This window comes from Acanthaster planci, linkage group LG09 (genome assembly GCF_054643075.1).
Source record: "Acanthaster planci isolate LZ-2023a linkage group LG09, COTS_SCS, whole genome shotgun sequence".
Taxonomy (NCBI): Eukaryota; Metazoa; Echinodermata; class Asteroidea; order Valvatida; family Acanthasteridae; genus Acanthaster; species Acanthaster planci.
Genome location: NC_141785.1, coordinates 19,406,726 through 19,430,567, shown reverse-complemented (window position 1 = coordinate 19,430,567; position 23,842 = coordinate 19,406,726). Strand labels below are relative to the sequence as shown.

Sequence of the window (23,842 nt, the reverse complement as noted above, 5' to 3'; positions counted from 1 at the left end):
TGGAATAAACCTAAAATTCGTCTCCTCTATGGTTTAATCTCTGCTGAAAGGCACATCGACGATCGAAGACATTCAATTACTAAAAACGCTAAAACATAGATAGGTCCAAAACCAAATTGGCCCAGTTTCTGAAAATCTATTAAAAATGGCAGACAGAGTAAGAAAACTGAAAATACAAAAGCTGTACCAGGACCCAAATACTTCACTGGCATCGAATAAAAAAGTAAGTGTTCCGTTTGGGGGGGGAAGAGAAGCCCCGCACTTTGAAGCTATTCGTGGCTAAGTCTTCCTTAACTGCCAGACACAGACCTCCACCAAATCGTATGCGGACGAGTTCCGGTGTGTTGGCATTAACCGTTTCGACAGAAGTCTCCAGGTGCCCTGCAATATACCCCGAAAATGCGATCCATAGATTACTTGGAAGTCAAACTTGAGTCTACGAATCTCCTTGTAGAATGAACTCTTGGCCTTTTTTTCATACATGACCGTTCTGTAAACTTGCTGAATACATCTCATTCCAACTGTAACACAATTGTCGTGATGAATTTACTGTAATTCCTGTTAACTGCTAGGCAGCGGTGATGACTGCACCCGCCCTGGTCGCTGCGGCCGACGTACGGACTGAACTGTTCACCATCCCAACCGGAGCCTGGGGAACGCTGACACCAAATCGTGTGGTTCTGGGAATCGAGCTGCGTTATTGGCTGTGGGAAAATGAATGTGCATGATGAGAACCGATGAAACTTGAAATCACACTTGGATACTCTCAGTCAGAGGACTACGTCATATCATGGAAGAAGGAGGGACCTCCTTCCTCCATGGTCATACTGAGCGCAGTCTTCAGATGCCAACCAGGGTGTTAAATGAACACCAGTTTAGCACCACAATTTTTGCAGCGTACAGGAAGACATATTTTAATGCCAATCGCCGGTTGCGAACCACTATAAATTCGCCATGTCAGAGAGAAAATTATAAATCGAAGTCGCACCCCTGTACATTTTCAATGGCCCGCTCACACTTGTTGCCGCCAAGGCCATTTGTGCACATGCGTACAAATTATGACTCTATTAGTGAAGAGGTCTATAGTAGAAGCTACTTGGTCTCCCATGTTATACTATACCCAGCCAGAAATGAGACCGAAGGAGACAGAACCTGTGTGTGTAGCAGTGCTACATGCTACACAGAATGTATAGTCAGGTGATATGCAATAGGATATAGGCACAGCCGATCGGATGGTCTAAGAACCAGACCTTCAAGTGCACACTAATGCTACAGGGTGCAGACCACTAATTCAAGTGAGAATTTCTGACCAGCTCATTAGCATTAAAAGTGCCCCCACCCACAGTATCTTTTGAAAAAGGAGATTGTTTGGCCCCCGAAATGGTGAGATTGTGTAAATCGTTGCCAGGATCAACTCCCTGGGTCTTTGAGCTTTCATATGAGGGCAGAAGGGCTGAAAACTACGGTTGAAAATGGTCCTAAGTGCCCAAGAAAGTTGAGGGTTGCCACTTGAAAAATGGCTGCAATCAGACTTCGGAAAAAATCACTTTTTGGGGGGTGATTTTGTTTTGTGGGAATAATTAAAAATGTAATTGGTTAACCCACAAAAAATTGAAAAGAAATTGAAAGATAAGTGACCAGACAAGAATTTCATTTGTGTTTCAGAAATCTCAGGGATGTTGGCGTGCATGCTATTGGGCCCTGAACGGTGCTGATTTTACACTGTTTTCAATGGGGCTTGAATTAGTGGACTGGGCCCTACACAGTGCTAGACGAACAGGCAAGAAAAGTAAGGGGCCGCGGCGTGTAGCAAAAAAGTGCTGCACCATAGACTTGTGCACAAACCCGCTGCTACACAGTGCTACACGGGAACATGAAAAAGGAAGGGGTCAGGGCGTGATAGCAAAAAGTGCCACACCATAGACTTGTGCACAAACCCGGTGCTACACAGTGCTACACGTGAGTCAGTTCTGTTCTGTTCTAAAATTCTACGCGTACGCGGATATGTGAACTTCTGCTCGTTAATGCGCATGCTCAGTTCTGCAGCGGTGTAGCGATGCTACAAGTACAAGGAAGACCATGTGGATTCGGCCGTCTCATTTCTGGCTGCATACGCCCATGTCCGTTAACTGCCAGATACAGACTTCCACCAAATCGTATGCGGACGAGTTCCGGTCTGTTGACATTAATCGTTTCGACAGAAGTCTCCAGGTGCCCTGCTATATACCCCAAAAATACGATCCATAGATTAGTTGGAAGTCAAACTTAAGTCTACGAATCTCCTAGTAGAATGAACTTTTGGCTTTTTTTCATACAAGGCCGTTCTGTAAACTTGCTGAATACATCTCATTCCAACTGTAACACGATTTTCGTGATGAATTTACTGTAATTCCTGTTAAGGCAGGTTGAGTTCTTTGTTATCGGTGGCCGACAACTTGCAACATTTTAGACGTAAATGCTTCCCTCTTTACAAATCCAGTAGTAAGTTAGAAAAGGAAAGGGCCAGCCTCCCCAAAAGAGCTATATTTGGGCTAATGATAGAAAGGGCAATTTTTTTTGTCTTTTTCATTTCTCTTTCTCAAGAAAGCGTGCAAAACGCCCCAGAGAGGCCATAAAAATCTTAAATGAAACATTTTCAAAAGTTTTAGGCCCCCAAAAGTCCGCCCCCCCAAAAAAAAACTTGGGTCTGGATCTGCCCATAAGGGTAATTCCAGAAATTAGGATTCCAAAAGGGTGACATTTGTGTGTCCCTTTTACATCCGACCTTTGTTATTTGACATGGAAATATCACCGGAATTGATTTCAGACTATTCCTATTTGTTTGGCAGTTAATTTGCATTAATTCGTCACTCTCACAAAATCGTATGTCAGATGTGACAGGGACACGAATAAAGGACCCTTAATTTCTGGAATTACGAAACGAACCCTCTCTACAAGCGGTTTTATCATTGTTTCATGCATAGATAACCCGCTGAATGTAGCGCCCTCAACGGTCACTGTATAATAAGATTTAAAATAATCGAAACATGTCTTGCAAGATTTCCATTTCTTAAATAATTTGTACACTTACTTTTTATATCCATGAATGTTTGCTGTTCTTCTTTTACTCTAGGCCTATAAATTATCCTTGAACGATTTTTTTCCCTTCTAAATAGAAGATATACATGTTTAATTTTTACCGTCTTGGCTTCCGAGAGGCAGAGCCTGAACGGCGGTCCGGTTCAAAGTTAGTTTCATTTGATGTTTTTAGTTGAAAGGTTCACAGCTCGCTGATTGTCTGCGATACCGCACTGTGGCGGAGTAATTGTCGTCTAAAATGTTGTCAGCTGAATATCATGGGTTGCGTCAGCTGGCAAGAAGGTCACCGGGAAAGAGAAATCTTCAGCAGCGGTCGACGAGTCAAAGGGAAAGCACGAGCCGTACTCGACGAAAAACATCACTGCCATGACAACTAACCACAAGAACATCTCACTGCAAATAATCGCCATCTTTATTAAGTCAAATGTTTTTGGGACGTAAATGAGCTCACTTCTCTCTACTGAATGGTTATAGAACGATCGCTGCTGTTACAGAGTTTGCTGGTCTTCGAATCAACGTTTATGAATAAATAAGATCGTCAAAGGTGCGGAATAGGTAGTTTCGTGTTGTTGTATTTTGTCGTTTTGTATCTGAAGATTATTACAAAATAAGATTGCTTTGTGCTACATTATTTTGAATGTGATTTTTCACTCATCTCTGGGGCAGGTTGAAATTTTAAAAAAAATCTTGACATTTAAGAGAGCGTGATCCTTTTGGAATTTCGGGAGTCGTTTTTCTTTCATGATGAGAGAAGGGGTCGGATAATGGAGCAGGGATCTTTCATTGTACTTTATGACATTTCCAAATTTCCCTCCCTTTTGTGTTTATCAATGGGATCTTACATCACTTTCTGTTGGGCTTATTTTTGCTTCCTGGGAGTCACTTCCTGAGTTTAAGCGTATGGAATGCTGACACTCAAAACATTTAACAATTGTTTCACGCTCAAAAACTAACTTCCGGGCCAGCTTTTACTTTGAAAGCTTTCGCCTGCAAAGGTCAGATCCCCGCCGCTCCTTCTTTGTACACAAACCCATCCAAGAATGTGTCAAAACCGGGAAACGGTTCGATGCTCAAAACCAACAGTAGGTTGCATTCCATACAAGAGCTTTATAACTTAGCCATAGACATGCAAGGCAACGTCACAAAGAATTCTATGTATACATGTATATCGTGGGTCTATGCCATTCTCCGTCACGTATGAAATCCGGATCAATACGAGTCACATTCTCGCTCAGTCTAAGTCACAGTCGTATGTTCGCAAATGGATGGCACGGCAGGCCCTCAGTGAAACTAGGCCTAAATATACAACAAACAAACGAAATACCACCCTCTTTAAAAGTACAGCAGAGAAGTTGCATATCTTGAGGTAAAATCTGCCACTAATCAAGAGTGATACCACTGCAAACTTTGGCCACCCACCAAAAAATAGTAGGTAATGGGAGTCGGTGGGGGAGTCGATAATGATAACCCAAAACCTTATTATCGAAAAGCCGAAGGTGAACATTTTTCCATCTGTATAGCGTCAAATTCAACTCCTCCAATAACCCCCCCCCCACGTGTCGTCAGTTTTCTTATTAAAAGCGAGAACACTCTGGAAGTGGAATTAACACTTTCGGGTGAGGATGGATGGATAAAAATCGGCCACTGTTGTCAGAATTATGGCTCCGGAACTAAACTCTGGACACACCACTTTTCCCAGCAGTGGCGTAACAGTTATTGCTCGCAACTATTTACACATAATAGGAGGCTGAGAATCAAATCCCTTTCTGACCATTTTACTCGATATTTTACATCAGATTTACATTTCTGATATCCTTAATTTCAAACGTTTTGTGGCACTACATGGGGGCTCCATTAATTAATTAAAACCTTGCGCAGAGCGCCCTCAGTCAGCTACTGAAGGCCATTTTCGTAATTAATTGCAGATTGTTTGTATAGTTTTCACGTACAAGGGTAAAGTTTAGGCCTCTTTCCGACAATGACAATTGAACTGGGTATTGCACGTGAAGTTTTACCCTTCTTTCGCCTTTAAATAATCAATTTGGCATGTATGAAAGGATTACAGCCTCTTCCAAAGTCCAAAAGTGAGGAGAGTGATGTGGGGACCCTCAATCGCATTCAGCTATACATGACCCAAAAAGCGGAAAACAGAGTTCTACTTGCGAGTGACACCAATTCAAAGGGAACTCATTTTTCTTTTGGATTCATATTGTTGCGTTCCCTAAATATCAGGTCGATGGTAGCATAGACTTTACTAGTGTCTACGGGAGGTGGTATTTGGGGTCAACAATTTATGAAAAGGTGGAAGGGAAACAAGGGATTTGGGTGACAGTCGAACTGTATAGTTGGTTTATTGCTCTCACTTCTCTTCATCAAAGTTCAATGTGGGTTTGGAGACAGGTGTAGCTTAACATAATACAACACATAAAAGGCAAAGCTATAGAGAGACGAAGTTGTATATAAGTATAACTGAACTACGGTTTGGCAGGACCATTAGAAATGCAAGTCAGACGTAGTAATAATAATAATAATAACATTTATAAAGCGCGTTTTTCCGAAGGTTACAATGCGCTGGGAAAAAAAAGCAACTGCAAGAAAGTAAACCAGGTGCTAAGATAAAGTTAGTGGGAGCAGATGACCAAACCCTAGAGTGGAAACAGATGAGATTTAAATTTACATTTGAACTGTTGTAGGGAGTTGCAGTTACGAATACTCAGAGGTAACGAGTTCCAGCATCTGGGTCCAGCAACAGAAAAAACCCTGTCTCCTACTTTTTTGAATGTACGTGGTATTTTTAAGTTGCATTTTGAGCGGAGGTTACTTCGGTTAGGTAGGTTTGCTGAGATCAAGAGAGTTGGTTATGTATTGAGGATGTGTGTCAGTTAGAGCTTTATATACGTTGACGGCTGTTTTGAAGACGATGCGTTTTTAACAGGTAACCAGTGTAGTTGTTGTAGAAGTGGTGACAATAGCAGTGTTTGGATTGTGTGAATATAATCCGGGCAATGTTGTTTTGAAGTTTCTGTAAACGACTAACGTCAGAGTGCTTCATTCCATTAAAAAGACAGTTGCAGTAGTCAAGTCGTGACATGATTAAGGCTCTGGCAGCAGCATGACACGTTTCTTTGTCAATATATTTCCGAATCTTAGATACATTTCGTATGTGGTAGTTGATGGATTTGGATGTGGTGTTTACGTGGGGTGTCATTGACATTGTACTGTCGAATGTGACGTCTAGATTTCTCACAGATGGGGATGGTTTAATTATACTGTTGTTGACAGTGAGGGTCAGGTGGTTCAACCGCTTCTAATGGTAAGCGGATGAGGCTATTAGGAATTCAGTTTTGTCATTGTTAAGTTGAAGTTAGTTAACAATCATCCAGGATTGAACATCTCTGATGCAGTTTGACAACCTAAACAGAGCGCATATCGCATCATCGGGAGTCATCGGATCAAATTCCAAATAAATCTGAATGTTGTCAGCATAAATGTGATAATGGACGTCATGCTGACGTAAAATATCACAGACTGGGCTGATGTACACGGTAAACGCCAAAGGGCCAATAAGTGAGCCCTGGGGGACTCCTGCCAGGAGTATCCTTCCGTCAGAATCAACCCCAGCAACCTTTCTAGGAAATAAGAAGCAAACAATTTAAGTGCTGTACCATTAATGCCAAACCGATGCTGAAAACGACTCAGCATGATGTCGTGGTCAAGTGTGTCAAATGCAGCCGACAAATCTAATAGAATTAAGAACACAGCTTTGTTACGATCTAGTGAGTGTAGTATAACATTTTGTACACATTGAAGTGCAGTCTCAGTAATATGTAAGGTCGTTTAGCTACCTGCACACACCTTTTTTCAATTAGCTTAGCCAAATAACGGAGGTTTGAGACAGGACGATAATTGTTGAGTGCATGATTGTTTAGGGAGGGCTTCTTCAGGATGGGCGTAATCACACTGACGCGTAGTGACTCAGAGAAATGACCAGATGGCAAAATGACATTGACAATCTCAGTCACTTTAGGAAGAAAAACATGTCGGTGTTGTTTAAGCAACCAGGTTGGAATTGGGTCAAGCTGACTCCACTTGGTGGCTGATTTTTGTATTATCTCAAGGAGATCAGTCTCAGCAATACGGTGAAATCGATGTATCAGTAGGTGTTGCCATAATGTTGTGAACACTGTCTATATTTGCCCGAATTTTGTTGACTTTGTCTCCAAAGAATTGGCTGAAGTTGTTAGCAAGGGAGGATGCCGAGTCGGATATTGAAGGTATTTGCTTTGGGGCTGTTGTTAGTTCATTGACGACTTTGAAGGCGTCCTTGAAATTTAGATATGGCTGTAAGCAGTGCGTCACACATTGACCTTTTTGTAGCATTGTAAGCGGTACGGTCTGCTGGAGGTTTTTACGCCATTTACGCGCCGCACGTCGACGTTGTTGTCTTGGATCGATCCATTACACCACTTCGACTTACACATCTGACTTTCTTTGTAACAGTCCAAGGGGCATGCATGTCAAGGACATCTGCGACAGCATTATTAATGTCAATGATGAATTTGTCAATGTTACATCCACCATAAATGAATATTCGAAAGTTTAGTGGACAGGTCATCGGCGAGGATATCATGATCCGTGTAGCGGTAGTTTCGATATGTCGGCGTCATAATTGAGGGTTCTGGCTTATCGAGTCGCAATGAGGCGGAAACAACACCATGATCAGATAGGTCATTCATGTGGACATTGTGATGTGTGAGATAAGCAGTCCGTCCTCATCACACCTTGTGATAAGCCAGTCTAGCGTGTGACCTTGTACATGAGTTGGTTTCAACACATGTTGAGTAAGTCCGAATGCATGTATAGAAGATCGGACATGGGCTACCTGTTTCTTTTTTGGACAGTCAAAATGGATATTGAAGTCGCCAAGAATGAGTAGTAGGCCTACGGGTGTGTAGCATCGCGCAACTAGGCTACACGCATCGGGCCGTGCCGTGGTGGGAGCTGTCCCGGCCCACCACGGTGAATAGCGATAGCTGGACGGGGCCAGCGCCGGTACGTACCGACCGCACTGCCGCTCAGACCGCAGTGTGATGAGCGCAATGATAGAATCGCCGCACTATGTACCGTTGGCTCAGCGTAGAGACGGGGAGGACCGAGGCTAGTTAGCAGGACAAGGGTGGTGAGGGACACGGGGGTGTCTCACCCGGCAATCGGTTCGGACGTAGCGGTGACGGGCCGCTACGACTCTCACTAGCACCCTGGGCTAATTCGTACCGCTCTCGCATCGGTCCAAGCTAAGCTAGCTGGCCATTCATATGGCTACATGTCTTCGCCAAAAGAATGCTACTATCGCACTTCTCTCGGAAAGGGGCCCAACCTCCGCAGTATGTTAGGTTTTGCTCTCGCAATAAGGGTTTGGTCCGCCGCATCTGACCGACAACCTAGGGGAATTCTGCTCTATTCATAGGATTCTAGAGGCTTAGGAATTAATAAAATATGAGCGTCGCTGAACAGCTCAACCGATGAGAATCTTTCATCTCAAAGGGTCACATGACTTCCTGCTGGAGTCGTGTGCAAGAATCTAAGGCTGCATCCGAATCTCTTTTCTAGAGCTAGGTCTAGGTCTTCACTCCATTAGAAATGCGTGGAGACGCACAGACAATAGACCTAGCCGTAGCTCTGGAAGCCCGTTTCGGACAAGGCCTTCAGTGTCGTTTGTAAAAAGGCAGAATACAGAATAAGAAGTCACGTGTAAAGTGTAGCGGCCAGCCATCTGTGGTGAATGACTTGACTGTTACAAAGTCTGAGATGTCTGAATATTAGCATTTCAGGGAACCTTACCACGCCCAAACCACGCAGCCACTTGGAGGGGAATTTCCGACAAGCCAAACTGAGCAGAGAAAACACAAGGATAAAGGAGTGAAGGAACACACGATCACGCCGGAGTACAGCATGAATAACTTAATACAACATTAGCGTCTCTGTTGCATTTCCATAATGCGTAGCTAGCTGAGCAAGATAAGATAAGAGACCCTGAGAAATGCAAGGACCGAGAACGAGTAAACCTATGGGGGCGCTAGAATTCCAAGATTTGCGGGTGCGCAACACTATCATATAATCTTGAGAAGTATGACGAGAAGGAAACTTTGGACACGCAATTTCAATTAAAGAATAAAAAAGATACGCCACTTTCCGAAAGAGTAAAAGTCTAATTCATGTGGAATCCCCCCAAATTTCCACGGTAATGCAAAGTAATTCTGGCTCCAGATTTCTGATGAAAGAGCGTGATCAAGTGCACAGAAATACAGATTAACCTTTGTGCACAGGATAGAACGAATTTAGTTAAATTTGGATCCGCGAGTGTTTGTAAGTAATTATCACTTTTCCCTTCCCCTGCATGACAATTACGAAATGTTACATACATGTGCGCAATGTGTAAGCACCGCTCGTATTTAACCGAGTTGGGGTTTTCTTCAAATTCAGTGGACAAATGCCCGAAATTTGAGTACCAGATAGGCCACCATCAAGTTCTAAGAAGATATGGCAGAACGTCGCTTCCGCGCGTATCAAATCGGTTTTTTTTCTCTCTCTCTCAAGAATTTGCTCTGCCTCTGTCACCTGGTTGGATGGTAACTGCACTCTCCGAATGGGGTATAAACACGGAGTGTGTTAGGCACCTTTCGTATGAATGAGTTTTCCTCAAAACTTGGCCGACAATTACCCACCGTCACTTCCCAGAAGATAAGGCAGAACTTCTCTTATGCAGCTGTCATTTTCTCCGTTCTTCAAATTAACTGCAAAATTCATTTCTCAGCGTAGTAATACCCGGATTCCATTACAGGCTGTCCGTCCGCACAAGTTGCATAAACAAATCCCGCTCTAACTATTCTCGGCACCTGTTGTATATCCGCCTTTCCCCGTACAGCCATACAATATTAATACACACATACACATCCCTCTCAAGGCAAATCAAGATCGCTTTAAATTCTCTGAGAGGTAGCGCTAGTATACTGTTTGAAAGTGATGGTGGAATAAGGTTATGTGTTTTAACGATTTTGCCTGGAGGGTGACATGTGAAACTGAATCGAACAAAATGGATTAATTCCGTGTCAGTTTATTAGAAACAAAATTATGTTCTTTTTAAAGAGCGCACATCCCCTTACGCAACCCCCCCGCCCATTTTCCACAGCCGACGGGGTTTAAAATCACAGACCCGCTTCAAACGTCGAACTTCTACCGTGTCTAATTCGGTTAATTCCAATCGACACAGAAGCGACAACAGTTCGGCATTTGCTTCAAACGTAGGTTTTCTGTCGAATGTAATGTGGTTTTTCAACACGACTCGGACCGAGAAAGGAGACGCGGTGTATATCTTTTTTTCCTGTAATCGAATTTATTGCTGGTGACATTAATTAAAAAGAGAGTTTTGATTATCTGTTCGACACTCCTGCAGCTCTTTCTTTTCTCCACTGATCTTGTCGGATCGACATTTGGTCAAAGATGCAAGTTGGCTAGAAGTATGACTCCGAATACGAATTTAGATAAACTATTCAAAAACCAGCCTTGGAAATGTTCCTCTTTCACATTTGCCACGATTCAGAGTAAAATACAAATTGTAAAATTGTAAATTTCCATAGGCATAGGTCCTGCAGGATCCTGGTGTGTTCATGAAGACTCTCTTATTGTGGAGATTATCATTATCCAGTTGCTGAAAAATAACCAATACTGTTGGAGAAGTTTGAAAAAAAGTTTGTGAATCCGTCATTAGAAACAGGTGCACTGGGGTATGCCAGTCACTAGCAGGGAGGGGGTCAAAAACTGAAGAGGAATTATACATTGGTTTTAATTCCGAAACGAAAACGATTGCAGCAGGCGCATGCGCAATTTTTAAATGGTACCCCTTCAATTCCGACGTGGGGCAAGTCAATTGAAACAGGCACCGGCACGGCAGAGATCCAGTGTTTGAAGCCGTGACGCTCTTCTGCCGTTGAAAGCCGCAAAACCTGCCAAACTTCTGGCAGAAAGTCGGCAGTTGCTTCAAACGTCGATTTTCTGCCGTGTCTTATTCAAGTTGCACCATTATTTTAGTTATACACTGCAGAAATTCGACCTTTGAATTCGGCTTCGAAAGTAATTATTGTAATCCAAACAATCCACGTCCGGAAGGTGGGCGTGCTGGACTTGGAAAGAAAAAAAAATGCCAACTGAACTGGATTGTTTGATACAAAGACGTAATACATAGGTAATTCATCCTTAATATAGGCCCATGACTAATAGAACCTGAGAATTGTCCCCTAAGGGTGCGTTAAAAATCACCCCAAAAACGACATGAAAAATTCTCAGACCTGAAAGAGAAATATCACGCCCCAAAATTGATCTCTCACTTCTGCATATCCAAAATACATGGCGATTAGCTCCTGGCTTTAAAGTTGTTAGCTTACAGATATAGTGTCAGCGAAACATCAGTCTACACAGCTTCAGACTGTAAGGAAGCTGAATGTTAGAAAAATCAACAAATCAACAACAAAGAAGTACCTTTAGGGCAATTTATACATTTAGTACTCGGTGAACATGCATGATGACACAGGCTTCCTAGTTTCAGCAGGTCACTGACCTTGAGGATGAGTTAAAATCTTGTATACCTCCATTGTTTCACTAACATTAAATCTATCATCAGATAGCAAATTTTTGGAATCTTTTTCCATCAAAGGGCATACAATTTCCTTTCATAAAGGCAGCGAACGAAAGGCCCTTTAAGCAGCAATTGTGTAGCGACTTCCAAGTTCCATAATGCATTGACTAACAACAGAGGGCGGCATATTCCATGGCGAGTTCGTTTGTAGAACCATGACAACGAATCTAAAGTCTACTCCTTGAAGACCCTCCGAAAATTATGGAGATTCTGCTCTTTTTGTCGTTGACAGTTCTCGAACATTGTTTTCACTTAACAGGTGTTTGTTCAGATTGAGCCAGTCATGCCTGTGGCAGCCGGAATCGACGCTTCCACTGCGTTCGAGAGGCAGTTAAGAACCCTGTGTCTCAATGAGTTTCCGTGTGGACAGGGATCCTGGGTAGGGTAGTAATTCCCTTGTCATGCTTGCTGTAACGTTAGTGTAGTATTTGGTCCGGGTTGGACACCCATTTCATTACATCATAATTACATGATACATTACAGCTGCATGTTCACTGTTTGGAAGGTTAGCTGTGTATTTGGAGACCCCCATTTTCGTGTCATTTTAATCTTGTAAACATGGACAGATAAAATTGGTTAGTTTCCCCCCAAAACCTGGGGTGATACTCTCTACTTCATTATACTATAGCATTGACCCTGCTTTTCTAAGTTTCGGATTGTAAATTGTGAGAAAATGTGACTTTCTTACTGATAAACTAGCCATGCGAATTTGAATCCCCCATTCTCATGGTCGGATGTCCGGGAACTTCTGTACGAAAGTTATGGAATAGCACAAAGGATAAATTTGCCCCCTTGCCGTGTGTTAAAAGTGCATCTACCAAGTCATATCTACTAGTCTGCTTGGGCGAAAAAGTGGGCCAAACTTTTTTGTTAGTCATGTCCTAAATACGCTTCTGTATTTAGCAGACTGGCACAAGTGATCAAATTAGTGAGACATTGTGAGAAGGAGTTCCATAAACGAACATCACTTGAAACCCTGTGCATGAAACCCTGGGAAACTGGTCTGAAAATTCTATGTGTTTTTTAAGTAACTTTGTTGATATTTTCGCTGTTATTACTTTATGATGGCAGATAAACCACCTCAGGGGTAAATTTGTGATATCCATGTTTGGAACTCTTTCCACTCAAGGTTTTTTTCCTCCTTGGTGAAGCTAAGAAATAACCAATTTGACCATTATTCATCTTCTTTTCTTTGATCCAGAGAACATCAAATGACAAGAGCCTTCCTGCATCTAGGTTTCATGTCACCCTGAAAGGTAAACATGAGTTCAAAGATCCCAACCATGCCAACTCCAGAAAACATGCCCAACACAAATCATGCCATCCGCGTCACTTTGAAGCTGACAAATTCTCCAACTAAATTTTCCTGAAGCGAGGACAAGGTCTAACAATAAGATTTCACAAACTGAGATTTAAGCTTGCTATATCTTTTCACTTCAGTAAATAGAAAAAAAGTAACCCAATACTTTTATTGTAACATCTGGCTGGTATTCCAAGTTCATGCACCACTTTTCCCTAGCTGCTAAGCATGTAAATATATGCCGATCAACGTTGTTCTTCAACCAGTTCTCTTAGAGCTTACTCATCTTTCACAAAGGTGATTATCATACGGTGCATAACATCCAACGTTTCCTTTCACCATGCAAAGTGTCAAGTCTCACTTTCGTTTTTCCCCGTGATTTTCCCAGACTATGGATCCAGTAACGAACAAGAGGAGACTCTGGAGGAGTTGATATCTTCCCCCTACTCCCCTTACAGCGTGGATTATAGCTGGAGCTCGGAGGCCAAGCAGCTCAGAGACTTAGCGGTCAAGAGTCCTTGGCTCATCAACAAGGAGTTCATCCTTGGTCACTTCAAGTCCCTTCGAATTGTTGACAAGAATGTGAGTAAAAAGCATGAACCAGACAAAGTTAAATTGGTTCTCATCTTGGACTCGACTTAATAGCCCACAGATCAATTGTACAATGCAAAATTCAGCACCCTCTTGCAAAGAAGGTTTCAGCCGGAGAAAGCAAAATGGAATCCAAGATTTAAATGCACACTTGGCCCAGTAAATGTGTTTTTAACTGGCCTGATTGTACTGCATACTTTGTTTGATTTCAATAAACCTCTTTGATAAATAGCTTTAATGTATTGGGTTCTGTTGGTGGATTTCCCTTTCTGAACATTTTGTATTTATTTTCCGAGTGGAAAATTTCATGCATTTAAAATAAATGAATTGAAATGATGGCAAAATATGATCTTGTTGATTCTTTTGAATAACTCGGGGTGGTTTGCCGAGAATACGTTTGACTTGGGTTCTGTTAGCACACCTGGCAAAGCAGCCTCTGTTTTTGTCAAGGACTTTTCACTTGTCATTTCTCATCTTGAGATCTGTCAGTCTTGGAAGTCCTTCTAACTTTCTATGTTCATTCTAACCAGTTATCTCCAATCTCATTTGCTTTGAGATTCATTCTCATTGCGAAGATAACAAACATCAGCCATCGTTCAGTATCGTGTGCATTATCATTGTGTTGCTGATTCCCAGTTATGATCTTGGGATTTTTCTTTCTTCTAGGTGAGTAAAGTTGACGACGGCCTACTGAGATTGAGTAACCTGGAGGAACTCACCCTCAGTGTTAACAAACTCAAGACAGTTGATACGTGCAATGTACCTAGCTCCCTAAAGGTAAGTCATCAAAGTGTAATCATCTATCAAAGAAAGACTTCATTAAGAAGCTTCTCATCTTAATGTGTCAGTCGGTTTGAAATCTTGAAGTACAGACACTTTCATTGACGAATGTGTTGGCTGCATTTAATATCCGTTTTGTACTGGCAACTTGCGACACATTTGGTTTTAGTTCAAGTGTTTGGTAATTACAGCAAATTAATGACATTGGCCAAGTTTAATCAGTGCCCATTTGTTGACAGCTGGTTGATTTTATCCTTCGTAACTGTTGCATAAAATATACCACGGGTACCGGGCAAAGGCAACCAATGGCTGACTTAGCCATGGCTTGTGGAAAGGGTAGTCACTCAAAGGCCTTAAGCAGTTTCCATGGTGAAAATTGATTAATGTAATTAATGTTATTAATGTTCCTTTTGGAACGTGTTTATTTACAGAGAAGTGGAGAAATATTATCCAACGTTAAATGTAAAGAAAAATGCCAAATATAGTAGTGCTGTATTGATGGCATATTCCATCGGGCAAGTTGTGAACCAATGTGTGAATTATTCATGGTGTTTTAAACAGGTCTTAGAACTTGTGGCCAATCATATCAGCGATCTGGAGCCACTATGCAACAAGCCGCCACCCACTTTACACCACCTGGGCCTGGGTCTGAACAGAATATCCGCCCTCCATGATTACATCACGGGAACCTACTGGTGAGCATCACGCAACAAACTTGAAGAACCCCACTCAGCAAATGGGGGGGCTGACTACCACTGACCTTCTACTGCGTCAAAGGGACAGGTCCTTGGCCTCATTTGTGAAGTTGAAGTGCACAAATAACGGCCCATTGACTTAGCGAATGTTAAAGGACATTTGCACATTGATAAAAAAACAATAGCCTGATTGCACCAGGGAAGTCACGTGACCTACCGGTATTGTGGGTATCAAACATCAAGAAACATGGCATCCTTTCATGGCAAAGTGTGTCCTAAGTGTTGTCACCAAAAAGAAAGCTGATTTTCCGTATAGTGCTCAGCACACCAGCAGTACTTTTCTAACCGTCGGCTTTGTTTTCAGTAAGTGACACTCATGACACACTTTGCTATGGAAGGATGCTATGTTTGTTAATGTTTGATACTCACTGTAGGCCATGTGACTTAGCTGGCGCAATCGGTCGATTACAGTGGTTTCTTATGGGACTGTTTACACTAATAGCGGAAAAACTTCATGATCGAGCAAGGAACTGTATTTAGAAATCTGAGGGATTTTTCAATGATGTACTGAGATTCTGATTTCCAGCCCATAAGCATTCTTGTTGGGTACAAGTCCTGAACTGATTGGCACGGTTGAACGCTTCAATGTCATACCCTCGGTTCTTCCCGTAGGACATTATTCTTACCGTGGAGAGTCATGAATTGATATTGTGGATGGATCTCTCTGTAAATGAACCCTCACTGTGGCCACACGGTGTTCCTTCCCTCCAGTAACTTTCTTCTCGTTAGAGCTTTGATAGCAACTCAGTTCATTTTTAGAATGTTAAAGAATTTGGTTGTACGTGTTCTTGGTTTTTTTGCAGGCCAAGTCTGCTATCGTTGGACCTGAGCCATAACGATCTCTGTGACTTGGTTGAGGTGGTGCAGACCCTGGCTACACTGCCCAAACTCAGGAATCTGGTTTTGGTCGGCAACCCTCTGGCAGTAAATATCATAAAGCTAAAAGCTTCACCTTTACAAGAAGGCAGTGAAAAATTAAGAGAATGGGAATTTACTTATTCCAGAGGATTTTATCATGACAGTTTTGGGGAAAATCTCATGACGTAAAGCTAGGTCAAACTTTAGTTAAATACGAAAGCTGAGAAAATTTGATGTCACAAAACATGCCATGAAATCTGCTCAGGTTGAAATCTGCTCAGCTTTGCAGAGTCCTAGTTCACATATTTCATCCAACATCACATTTTGTGTTCACTTTCATGTCAAGTGGGAACCATCCTTTGTACTGTGCTTAACTTTTGAAGAATCCCAGTTCAAACATTTGATCTGACGTCCCAGTTTTGTGTTCGTGTTAACTTTGTTGCCAACCGTGAACAAGCATTTGTGCTGTAATTCATAAGAAGGTGGGAAAATTTTCACAAACAATGCCGGTGTTTATTTTACTTTGTTTGGCAGTTGATACCGGGCTATCGCGGGTTCATCATCGACAGTCTCCGCAGCTTGTCCATCCTTGATGATCTTGGCATCTCAGCCGATGAAAAACATCACTTCAAAGGGCTAGCCAGGAAACTTGGTCAGTTCAGACCTTACACCAACCTTTTTTTTCTGATCTGATTACAGAATTTCACTTAAATGGAATACATTGCTCCACAAAAAAGTACTAGTGTACAACTACGGTCAACTCTCATTTTCACAAGATCGCTCAGACCAGGTAGATTGTCTTTTTATAATCGTAAAATGTCAAGAGATCAGGGCCCATATTCATAAAACCCTGCTAAGCCTAGTTGGCAACTAAATTGGCCCCTAACTGCCAACTAAGCCTAGTTGGATACTAAGTCTTATTCATAAAATGCTGCTGAGATTAATTGACTGCTAAGTTGTCTGCTAACTTTAGAGGTGGTCTTGGGTACCTCTAAGTCGCTAATTGACAACTAAATCTTTCATTTTTATGTTTGACTCTGCCAAGCATCGGCTTTCTTCCGGTTGGTGTTTGCATCTTTATGTTTACTGTCGTTGACATCTTTGTATTCATCATACTTTTCGGCTATGAATAAATTTAACAACTATTTAAATTTATTTAAATTAGAAGACCCTGAGCAATAGGTCACAAGGATGATCACATGATTGCCAGTCTGTGACCCTGTATTTCAATGATTTAGGCAGTGTTTACTCCAAAAGGGAGCATGTGGTGTCCAAATATCATCCTTTTAAGGAGGCCAGTCTATGAATATTCATGCCTTCATTACCATATGAGAATTTAAAAGTTTAATCCTCCCTTTGCCCTGTTTACAGAATTCATTTTGGATGAAGCAAAGGTGACAGTAAAGATTGGCATGGTAACTGGCGTACCAATGCCACCAGAGCTTCAGGTAAGATACACATTTTTGTCCAACAAAATGCATTTTTTATCTGTTAGACCCGATTCACAAGACCAGACACAAGACCAGACACAAGACCAGACTCAAGACCAGACACAAGACCAGACACAAGACCAGACAAAAGACCAGACACAAGACCAGACACAAGACCAGACAAAAGACCAGACACTAGACCATGCACAAGACCAGACTCAAGACCAGACACAAGACCAGACTCAAGACCAGACACTAGACCAGACACAAGACCAGACACAAGACCAGACACAAGACCAGACACTAGACCATGCACAAGACCATGCACAAGACCAGACACAAGACCAGACACAAGACCAGACACAAGACCAGACACAAGACCAGACACTAGACCATGCACAAGACCATGCACAAGACCAGACACAAGACCATGCACAAGACCAGGCACAAGACCAGACACAAGACCATGCACAAGACCAGACACAAGACCAGACACAAGACCATGCACAAGACCAGACACAAGACCAGACACAAGACCATGCACAAGACCAGACACAAGACCAGACACAAGACCATGCACAAGACCAGACACTAGACCATGCACAAGACCATGCACAAGACCAGACTCAAGACCAGACACAAGACCAGACACAAGACCAGACTCAAGACCAGACACAAGACCAGACTCAAGACCAGACACAAGACCAGACACAAGACCATGCACAAGACCAGACACAAGACCAGACACAAGACCAGACACAAGACCAGACACAAGACCAGACACTAGACCAGGCGCAAGACCAGGCACAAGATCAGACACAAAGCCAGACACAAGACCAGACACAAGACCAGTCACAAGTAACAGGTTGAACAATGACAAAGGTTGCTTTTGTTGCAGTTCATTTAAATAGCTTGTGATTTGAATTCAGACTGGAGGTCCTGTACTAGTTTTGTGTGGTCTTGTGAAGGTCTTAAGTGGTCTCAACTACAACACCGGCTCTGTTGATATTGAAAAGACAAGTTTCTAAACAAATTTAGCAACTGCAAAAATTAAAATAAATTGGGGAGTTTTTCAAAATTTTAAAGGTGTAAAACACTGATTGGAACCCTCCCCTCATAAAAAAATTGCTCACCCTTTTTTCTTTCTGTTGAAGGCAACGGAGGAACAGCCCGAATTTCCCATCATAACCCGCACCTACTATGTGGAGTACATGTTCCTAGAGGATTTCAAAGCTAGGGCATGCTCAGCTCAGCAACGAGATGCTTCCTTAGCCTTGACAGAGAAGGAGAACGTGGATACCGAGAAGGAAGATGTAAGGCTTTCTTGTTTCCGTCAAGCTTTGCTGAGCTGACCAGAAAGAGATCCAAGTGATAATGTTGTTTGTGTCCCAAAAGCCCGTATTTTAATCACTTTAAGCATCATATTTGGGATTAAGAAATCAACAAAAAGTGCCTTTGATAGCAGTTGTCATTTCTAATCTACCAGATTGACATGCCCTATGACATCTTTGGTGACACTATCCACGTTCTGCATTCCAGATCATGTGCTTGATTAATCTCATTCGCATGCATCTTTTTTTTTTTTTGTCCTGGCTGGTTTTTCTCAGGTTCAAGCTCCAGAAATTGTGGTGGGCAAGCAAGAAGGCATAACTTCTGATCAAGGTAATGATAACAGCCTCATCAAATAGACTCTATCAGTTGATAAGTTCAGTCAGTGGCTTTTTTGGAACATTTGCCCACAACTTATCAATCCTCTGAGAGTTGTCAACATCTATTGAATGGGATTTGATGCACAAATGAAGAATTTTATTCACGCCATCCCTGCATGACCGACTTTGACCATAGTGTGAATTGGTCTATGACTACATGTTTTGGCTGTGGCTTACAGTAAACTTATGCCCGTGGATGCTTAATGGCTGCAGCCACTTCTCGTTGGTTTATGTCTTACGCTAAGCCACGGTCATATAAGCCTAACCTTCACTGGTTGCATGTCCAGTAATGATGACTTGGCTATTCTGGGTGACTGGTCAGGACTGGGTCCTGCAATAGATAGTTGCACTTGATGGTTAGCCATAGCTGCGTAATGGTAGCAGTGAAACAGCATCATAGTGACCTTTGACCTGATCAAGTTTGGCAAGAGTCCTGTTTACACATTTGGAAAGAGGTGACCTGTGTAATGATAAAAGCTGTTATCGCATGCAGCTTTTGAATCGACGTACTTGAAAACTTGATTTTTGATCATACTCAGTAGATGGTCCTGTTCCAGAGGGAACCTTCTTCACGCAAACAAACGAGAGCCCCTCCAAGTTGCAGCCTCCCCCATCAACCACTAATGGTACAGACCATTCCCAGTCCCCTCCACCACCCCTCAAGCTGGTGCAATACCGGACAGAGGGGTTGCAGTGGGCTGAGGAGGGGCTGGAGTTTGCCTGGGAGCACGAGTTGGTGATTGACGACTTGCCGGCACTGAAGGAATTCTTCAAGCGAGGAATGCTGATAGCCGTCAAAGAAGATAAGGTATTCTTCCATGTCTATATGTCAGATGCCATCATCTCAGAACTTTATTTAGAGTAACATTGATCGCATTAATGTCACTTGTGAAAGTATTTCACTTGAATACTAATTTTAGTACTTCTAAAAGATACTTAAAGACTATGACAGACTGTGACACCTTTGCACTTATGTGAAAGCAGCTTGTGAAACAAGCATATGAGGCCTAAGGTCTGGTCAGAAAATGTTTATATAACTTATGGTACTGAGATTTCTTATGACTTCTTGCATGTTATCTTCTTCACTTTTACTATTGCATGTTCTAAGTTTGTATGTGTCAGTAAAGAGTTGCAAAACCTTTGCAGTATTGAGGAGGCTTTGAAGAGAAACGTTTACATCCCATTGTATGCTCGTCAGTTTTACCTTGTCTTGGTTGCGTGATGAAGGTGTTGTCAGTGCCTGCTGAAGAAGGTGATGAGAAGGCCAGCGAGGCGGGCAAGAAAGCGGGAGGTCAGAAATCGGCCAAAACAGGCAAAGACAGCAAGAGCGAGAAGGCAGACAAGCCAAAGGTGAGTCATGCCGACAGAAGACAAGAAGTAAACAGCTACGGATGGGTGGCCTAGAGAAAGATGTTGAGACTGAGAAGGCAGCAGATCAAAGGTTAATCGTGTCTTTGGTGCAGAGCAGAACTGGAGGCCAGAGAAATTTAAAACTTGAGAACATGCATGGTTTTCATCAAATTGTTCGGTGAAAAGTAACCATCCAAATGGCCAACCAGACTTCCTGTTTAATTTGAAATCACAGTTTGTCAAATCAGAACCATAAATTGGCAAATATCTACCATTATTTGACCAGGTGAGACTATAGACTGACAAACTCAAGTTATGGGCTGGCTATTAACTCAAACAGTGGAATGTGAGATTTAGTTTTCCACCTCACTTAGTTGATTACAGCAGCAGTGAAATTCAACCACACCTTGATGAGAGTTTGCGTGGACTTGAACAGAGTCTGGCTCAAGGCTCATTGCAACATAAGCACTGGCTGACTGGGTCATTCCTTGAACTTTGCCCTCTGACCCTCCTACTTGCTCAGGAGAAACCAGGTGGAGGCAAAAAGAAGAAGAAGGAGCCTGAGATTGAGTTGATCCACTCCCCGCCAGAGGTGACCGTGCTGGGCATGTACACTGTGGACCTCGGGAGCTTCGTAGACGGAGACTACAGCCTGGAGGAAACATGCACCTGCCTGGGCGGAGCCCTGGATGCCGGGGAGGAGGAAGAAGAAGACAAGAAAGATGATAGCTTGGATTCCAAGAAGGTAGGATGACAGAGAGCAATGCTCGCTTCTTTCACAGACATAGGGCACTGTCAAGTAGACCACTTTTTCCAAACTGAGATGTACATTCCTAGCAGATGTGAATATTATATTGTCTTCAACTCATCAACACTGAGTGCCTCATTTTTTGTTTAACGTTGACATTATTAAGTCAAAAGCTAATTTCATTTTGCTCTTGGCAGGACAAGAAGAAGAAAAAGGAAGGTGGAGACAATGCCAAAGCTAAAAAGGGGAAGGACAGTAAGGATAAAGACAAGGACAAAGGTACCCGTTTGTTGATGTTTGGTTTTCTTCCCTTTCCATTTTGATCAGTGGTTGAACACAGCATCCTTGACTTTTATATTGGGTAGTTGAGAGTTGAGTTCCAGAGGTCATGTTTACCTAGTCCAACTGAACAGTTGCGACAAATTTGACGACTTTCAGGCAAAAAACCCGGCAAACCAGATAAGAAGGACTCCAAGATGAAGCGACCCGAGTCTCAACTCAGTGATGAAGAGGACAGACAGGCTCCACCCCCTCCACTCAATGTACACATCCAGGTAAGTCAGAACCCCACCCCACTCAATGTACACATCCAGGTAAGTCAGAACCCCACCCCACTCAAATATCCATGTAAGGCTCCACCCCCTCCACTCAATGTACACATCCAGGTAAGTCAGAACCCCACCCCACTCAAATATCCATGTAAGGCTCCACCCCCTCCACTCAATGTACACATCCAGGTAAGTCAGAACCCCACCCCACTCAAATATCCATGTAAGACTTTGCACCCTCCACTCAATTTAAACATCCTTGTGAGTACTTCGCCCCTCCACTAGGTGTAATTATCCAGCTGAGTGCTCCACCCACTACAGGTAATGTAAACATCTAGATAAGGCTCCACCCCCTCCACTCAATGACGTTTCCACCCCATCAAGGTAAAACTCCACCCCCTCCATTTTGTGATGACTTCACGCAAGACTTGCATGACTCTTCCCCTGTGAAATGTAGCACTTGTATTCCGTGATGCTGATCCCACGTCTTTTTGCTTTCTGACAGGTTGAGCTTCATCACTGGTTGACTGCTAGAGACTCTATCCCCAAACCACCTGTGGTCAAACAGCCCGAGGATGACGGGAAGAGTGAAGCAGGAACACAGGGATAGGTGGGAGGGGCATGTGATGATGGAAGATGATTGGAGGACAGTTGGGGGCGGAGACACAGGCGTTGATGGGAGGGTGTGTCATGATGGAAGATAAATAGAGCATAGTGGATACGCGAGTAGAACACAGGGATGAGGGAAGGTGATTATTAGGGGCTGTCCAAAAAGTGTACCCACAAAGGGGGGGGGAGGTTGGTGACATTGTGTACACCATGCATACAGAGGGGCAGGGGATTCAAGGCAGTGCGTACCGTACGCAAACCCACTTCAGTTTAAACCACGCCCACTGCACAAGGTACACGACCATCGCAGGTACGTTAGTGTGCGGTCAATTGTCGTTATTTATTCTTTTGATTTTACGTGTCGAGTCATCCTGAAAGACTCTTCCACAAAATTTTGCAGCCTGAAAAGTCTGAATTTATTTATGTATTTTGTGTCTTGACTCCTTTCAATCGTCTGATCGTATTAAGAACTGAAGCTGACACATACAGCCTGGTTTTCAAACGCGGAAGTGCGCAGATCGACGCTAACAGCGTCGTATTGGGATCCCTCTATGCACTTTCTCATACAGATAAATACCAGACTCAGCTTTTGTGCTTCAAAAAAACATCCAACCACAGCATTCTCCACCATCCATCTCACCATTTATCCTCCTGCCCCAACGCCCATTATTAGTAAACCCCAACATTAATCGTGTGACAAAGACGGGCAGCGTCTACCGGAATTGAGGAACACTTATGCGAACGTGGGAGAGGGGTTGGAGGTACTGTGTCCGCCATGCGTACAGGGGGTTCTGAAGCGTACGTACGTACTTTATGGACGGCCCCTTGGAAGAATTTTGTTCTCTCATCTGTGACCTGCTTTAAGTTGGATGTAACAAGCCTTTGTGGTAATTCTTGCTTCTGTAGTCACGGCTGCTTGACAAGTCACGGTCTCACTGGGGAAAACAAGCCTTGAAATGGCAGGCACAGATGAACCAAAGTTTCGATCTAAAATCCAACTTATTTAAAAAATTTCTGAGAACTAAAATGTAAATAGCTGTATAAAGGTTGAATGTAATCCGATTTTGTGTGGTGGTTAAATATCATTCAGTGAGTCGTTGAAAAACTTGTACAGAATTTTGAAAATAAATCTGATCCTTACTGACTTCTCGATGTTTCAATACAGTTTTGGACTTGTAAACAATTTATATTGGCAACATTTTGCACTGCCTTGTGGATGAAGAAAAATAACAGAACTCACAAACTTTGGTGAAATGGAGAGCAGGTGCACTTTCTTGTTTCACTGCATCTCTTTGTTACAGAATTCATTTTGAAACTGAGGTCTCAGTTATCGACTAGCAAAAACATTTTATCTCCAAAGGTAAAATTGAAGACTTGGTTGCTTTTTGATATTT

At 42.7% G+C, this 23,842-nt stretch overlaps 1 protein-coding gene and 1 pseudogene across 3 annotated transcripts; one reads left to right on the top strand and one right to left on the bottom strand.

The window, feature by feature from the left end:
• Positions 1–512: 512 nt before the first annotated feature.
• Positions 513–3,488, bottom strand: LOC147798257 (uncharacterized; annotated as a pseudogene).
• Positions 3,489–11,889: 8,401 nt separating this feature from the next.
• Positions 11,890–23,706, top strand: lrrc43 (leucine rich repeat containing 43). Of its 3 annotated transcripts, none has more exons than XM_022230183.2 (16): positions 11,890–12,149; positions 12,972–13,026; positions 13,459–13,652; positions 14,328–14,438; positions 15,003–15,136; positions 16,000–16,120; positions 16,589–16,706; positions 17,426–17,502; positions 18,639–18,797; positions 19,092–19,146; positions 19,733–20,001; positions 20,421–20,543; positions 21,067–21,288; positions 21,489–21,570; positions 21,730–21,845; positions 22,345–23,706. In XM_022230183.2, the coding sequence occupies exons 1-16, from the start codon at positions 12,054–12,056 to the stop codon at positions 22,447–22,449; spliced, it is 2,037 nt and encodes a 678-aa protein (XP_022085875.2). In that variant the 5' UTR covers positions 11,890–12,053; the 3' UTR covers positions 22,450–23,706. The 3 variants fall into 3 exon arrangements, with proteins under 3 accessions (XP_022085875.2, XP_086997242.1, XP_022085876.2); XM_022230184.2 differs by having other exon boundaries at positions 11,891–12,149; positions 19,736–20,001; XM_087141116.1 differs by lacking the exon at positions 21,730–21,845.
• The last annotated feature ends 136 nt before the right edge of the window (positions 23,707–23,842 follow it).

What these genes read in the sequence shown, in the direction of transcription:
- lrrc43 (XM_022230183.2), top strand. Translation starts at nt 12,054, where the DNA reads ATGCCTGTGGCAGCCGGAATCGACGCTTCCACTGCGTTCGAGAGGCAG. An exon ending in CGTGTGGACAGGGATCCTGG is followed by an intron (nt 12,150 to 12,971) that starts GTAGGGTAGTAA and finishes TCTTTGATCCAG; the next exon opens with AGAACATCAAATGACAAGAG. An exon ending in GTTTCATGTCACCCTGAAAG is followed by an intron (nt 13,027 to 13,458) that starts GTAAACATGAGT and finishes TGATTTTCCCAG; the next exon opens with ACTATGGATCCAGTAACGAA.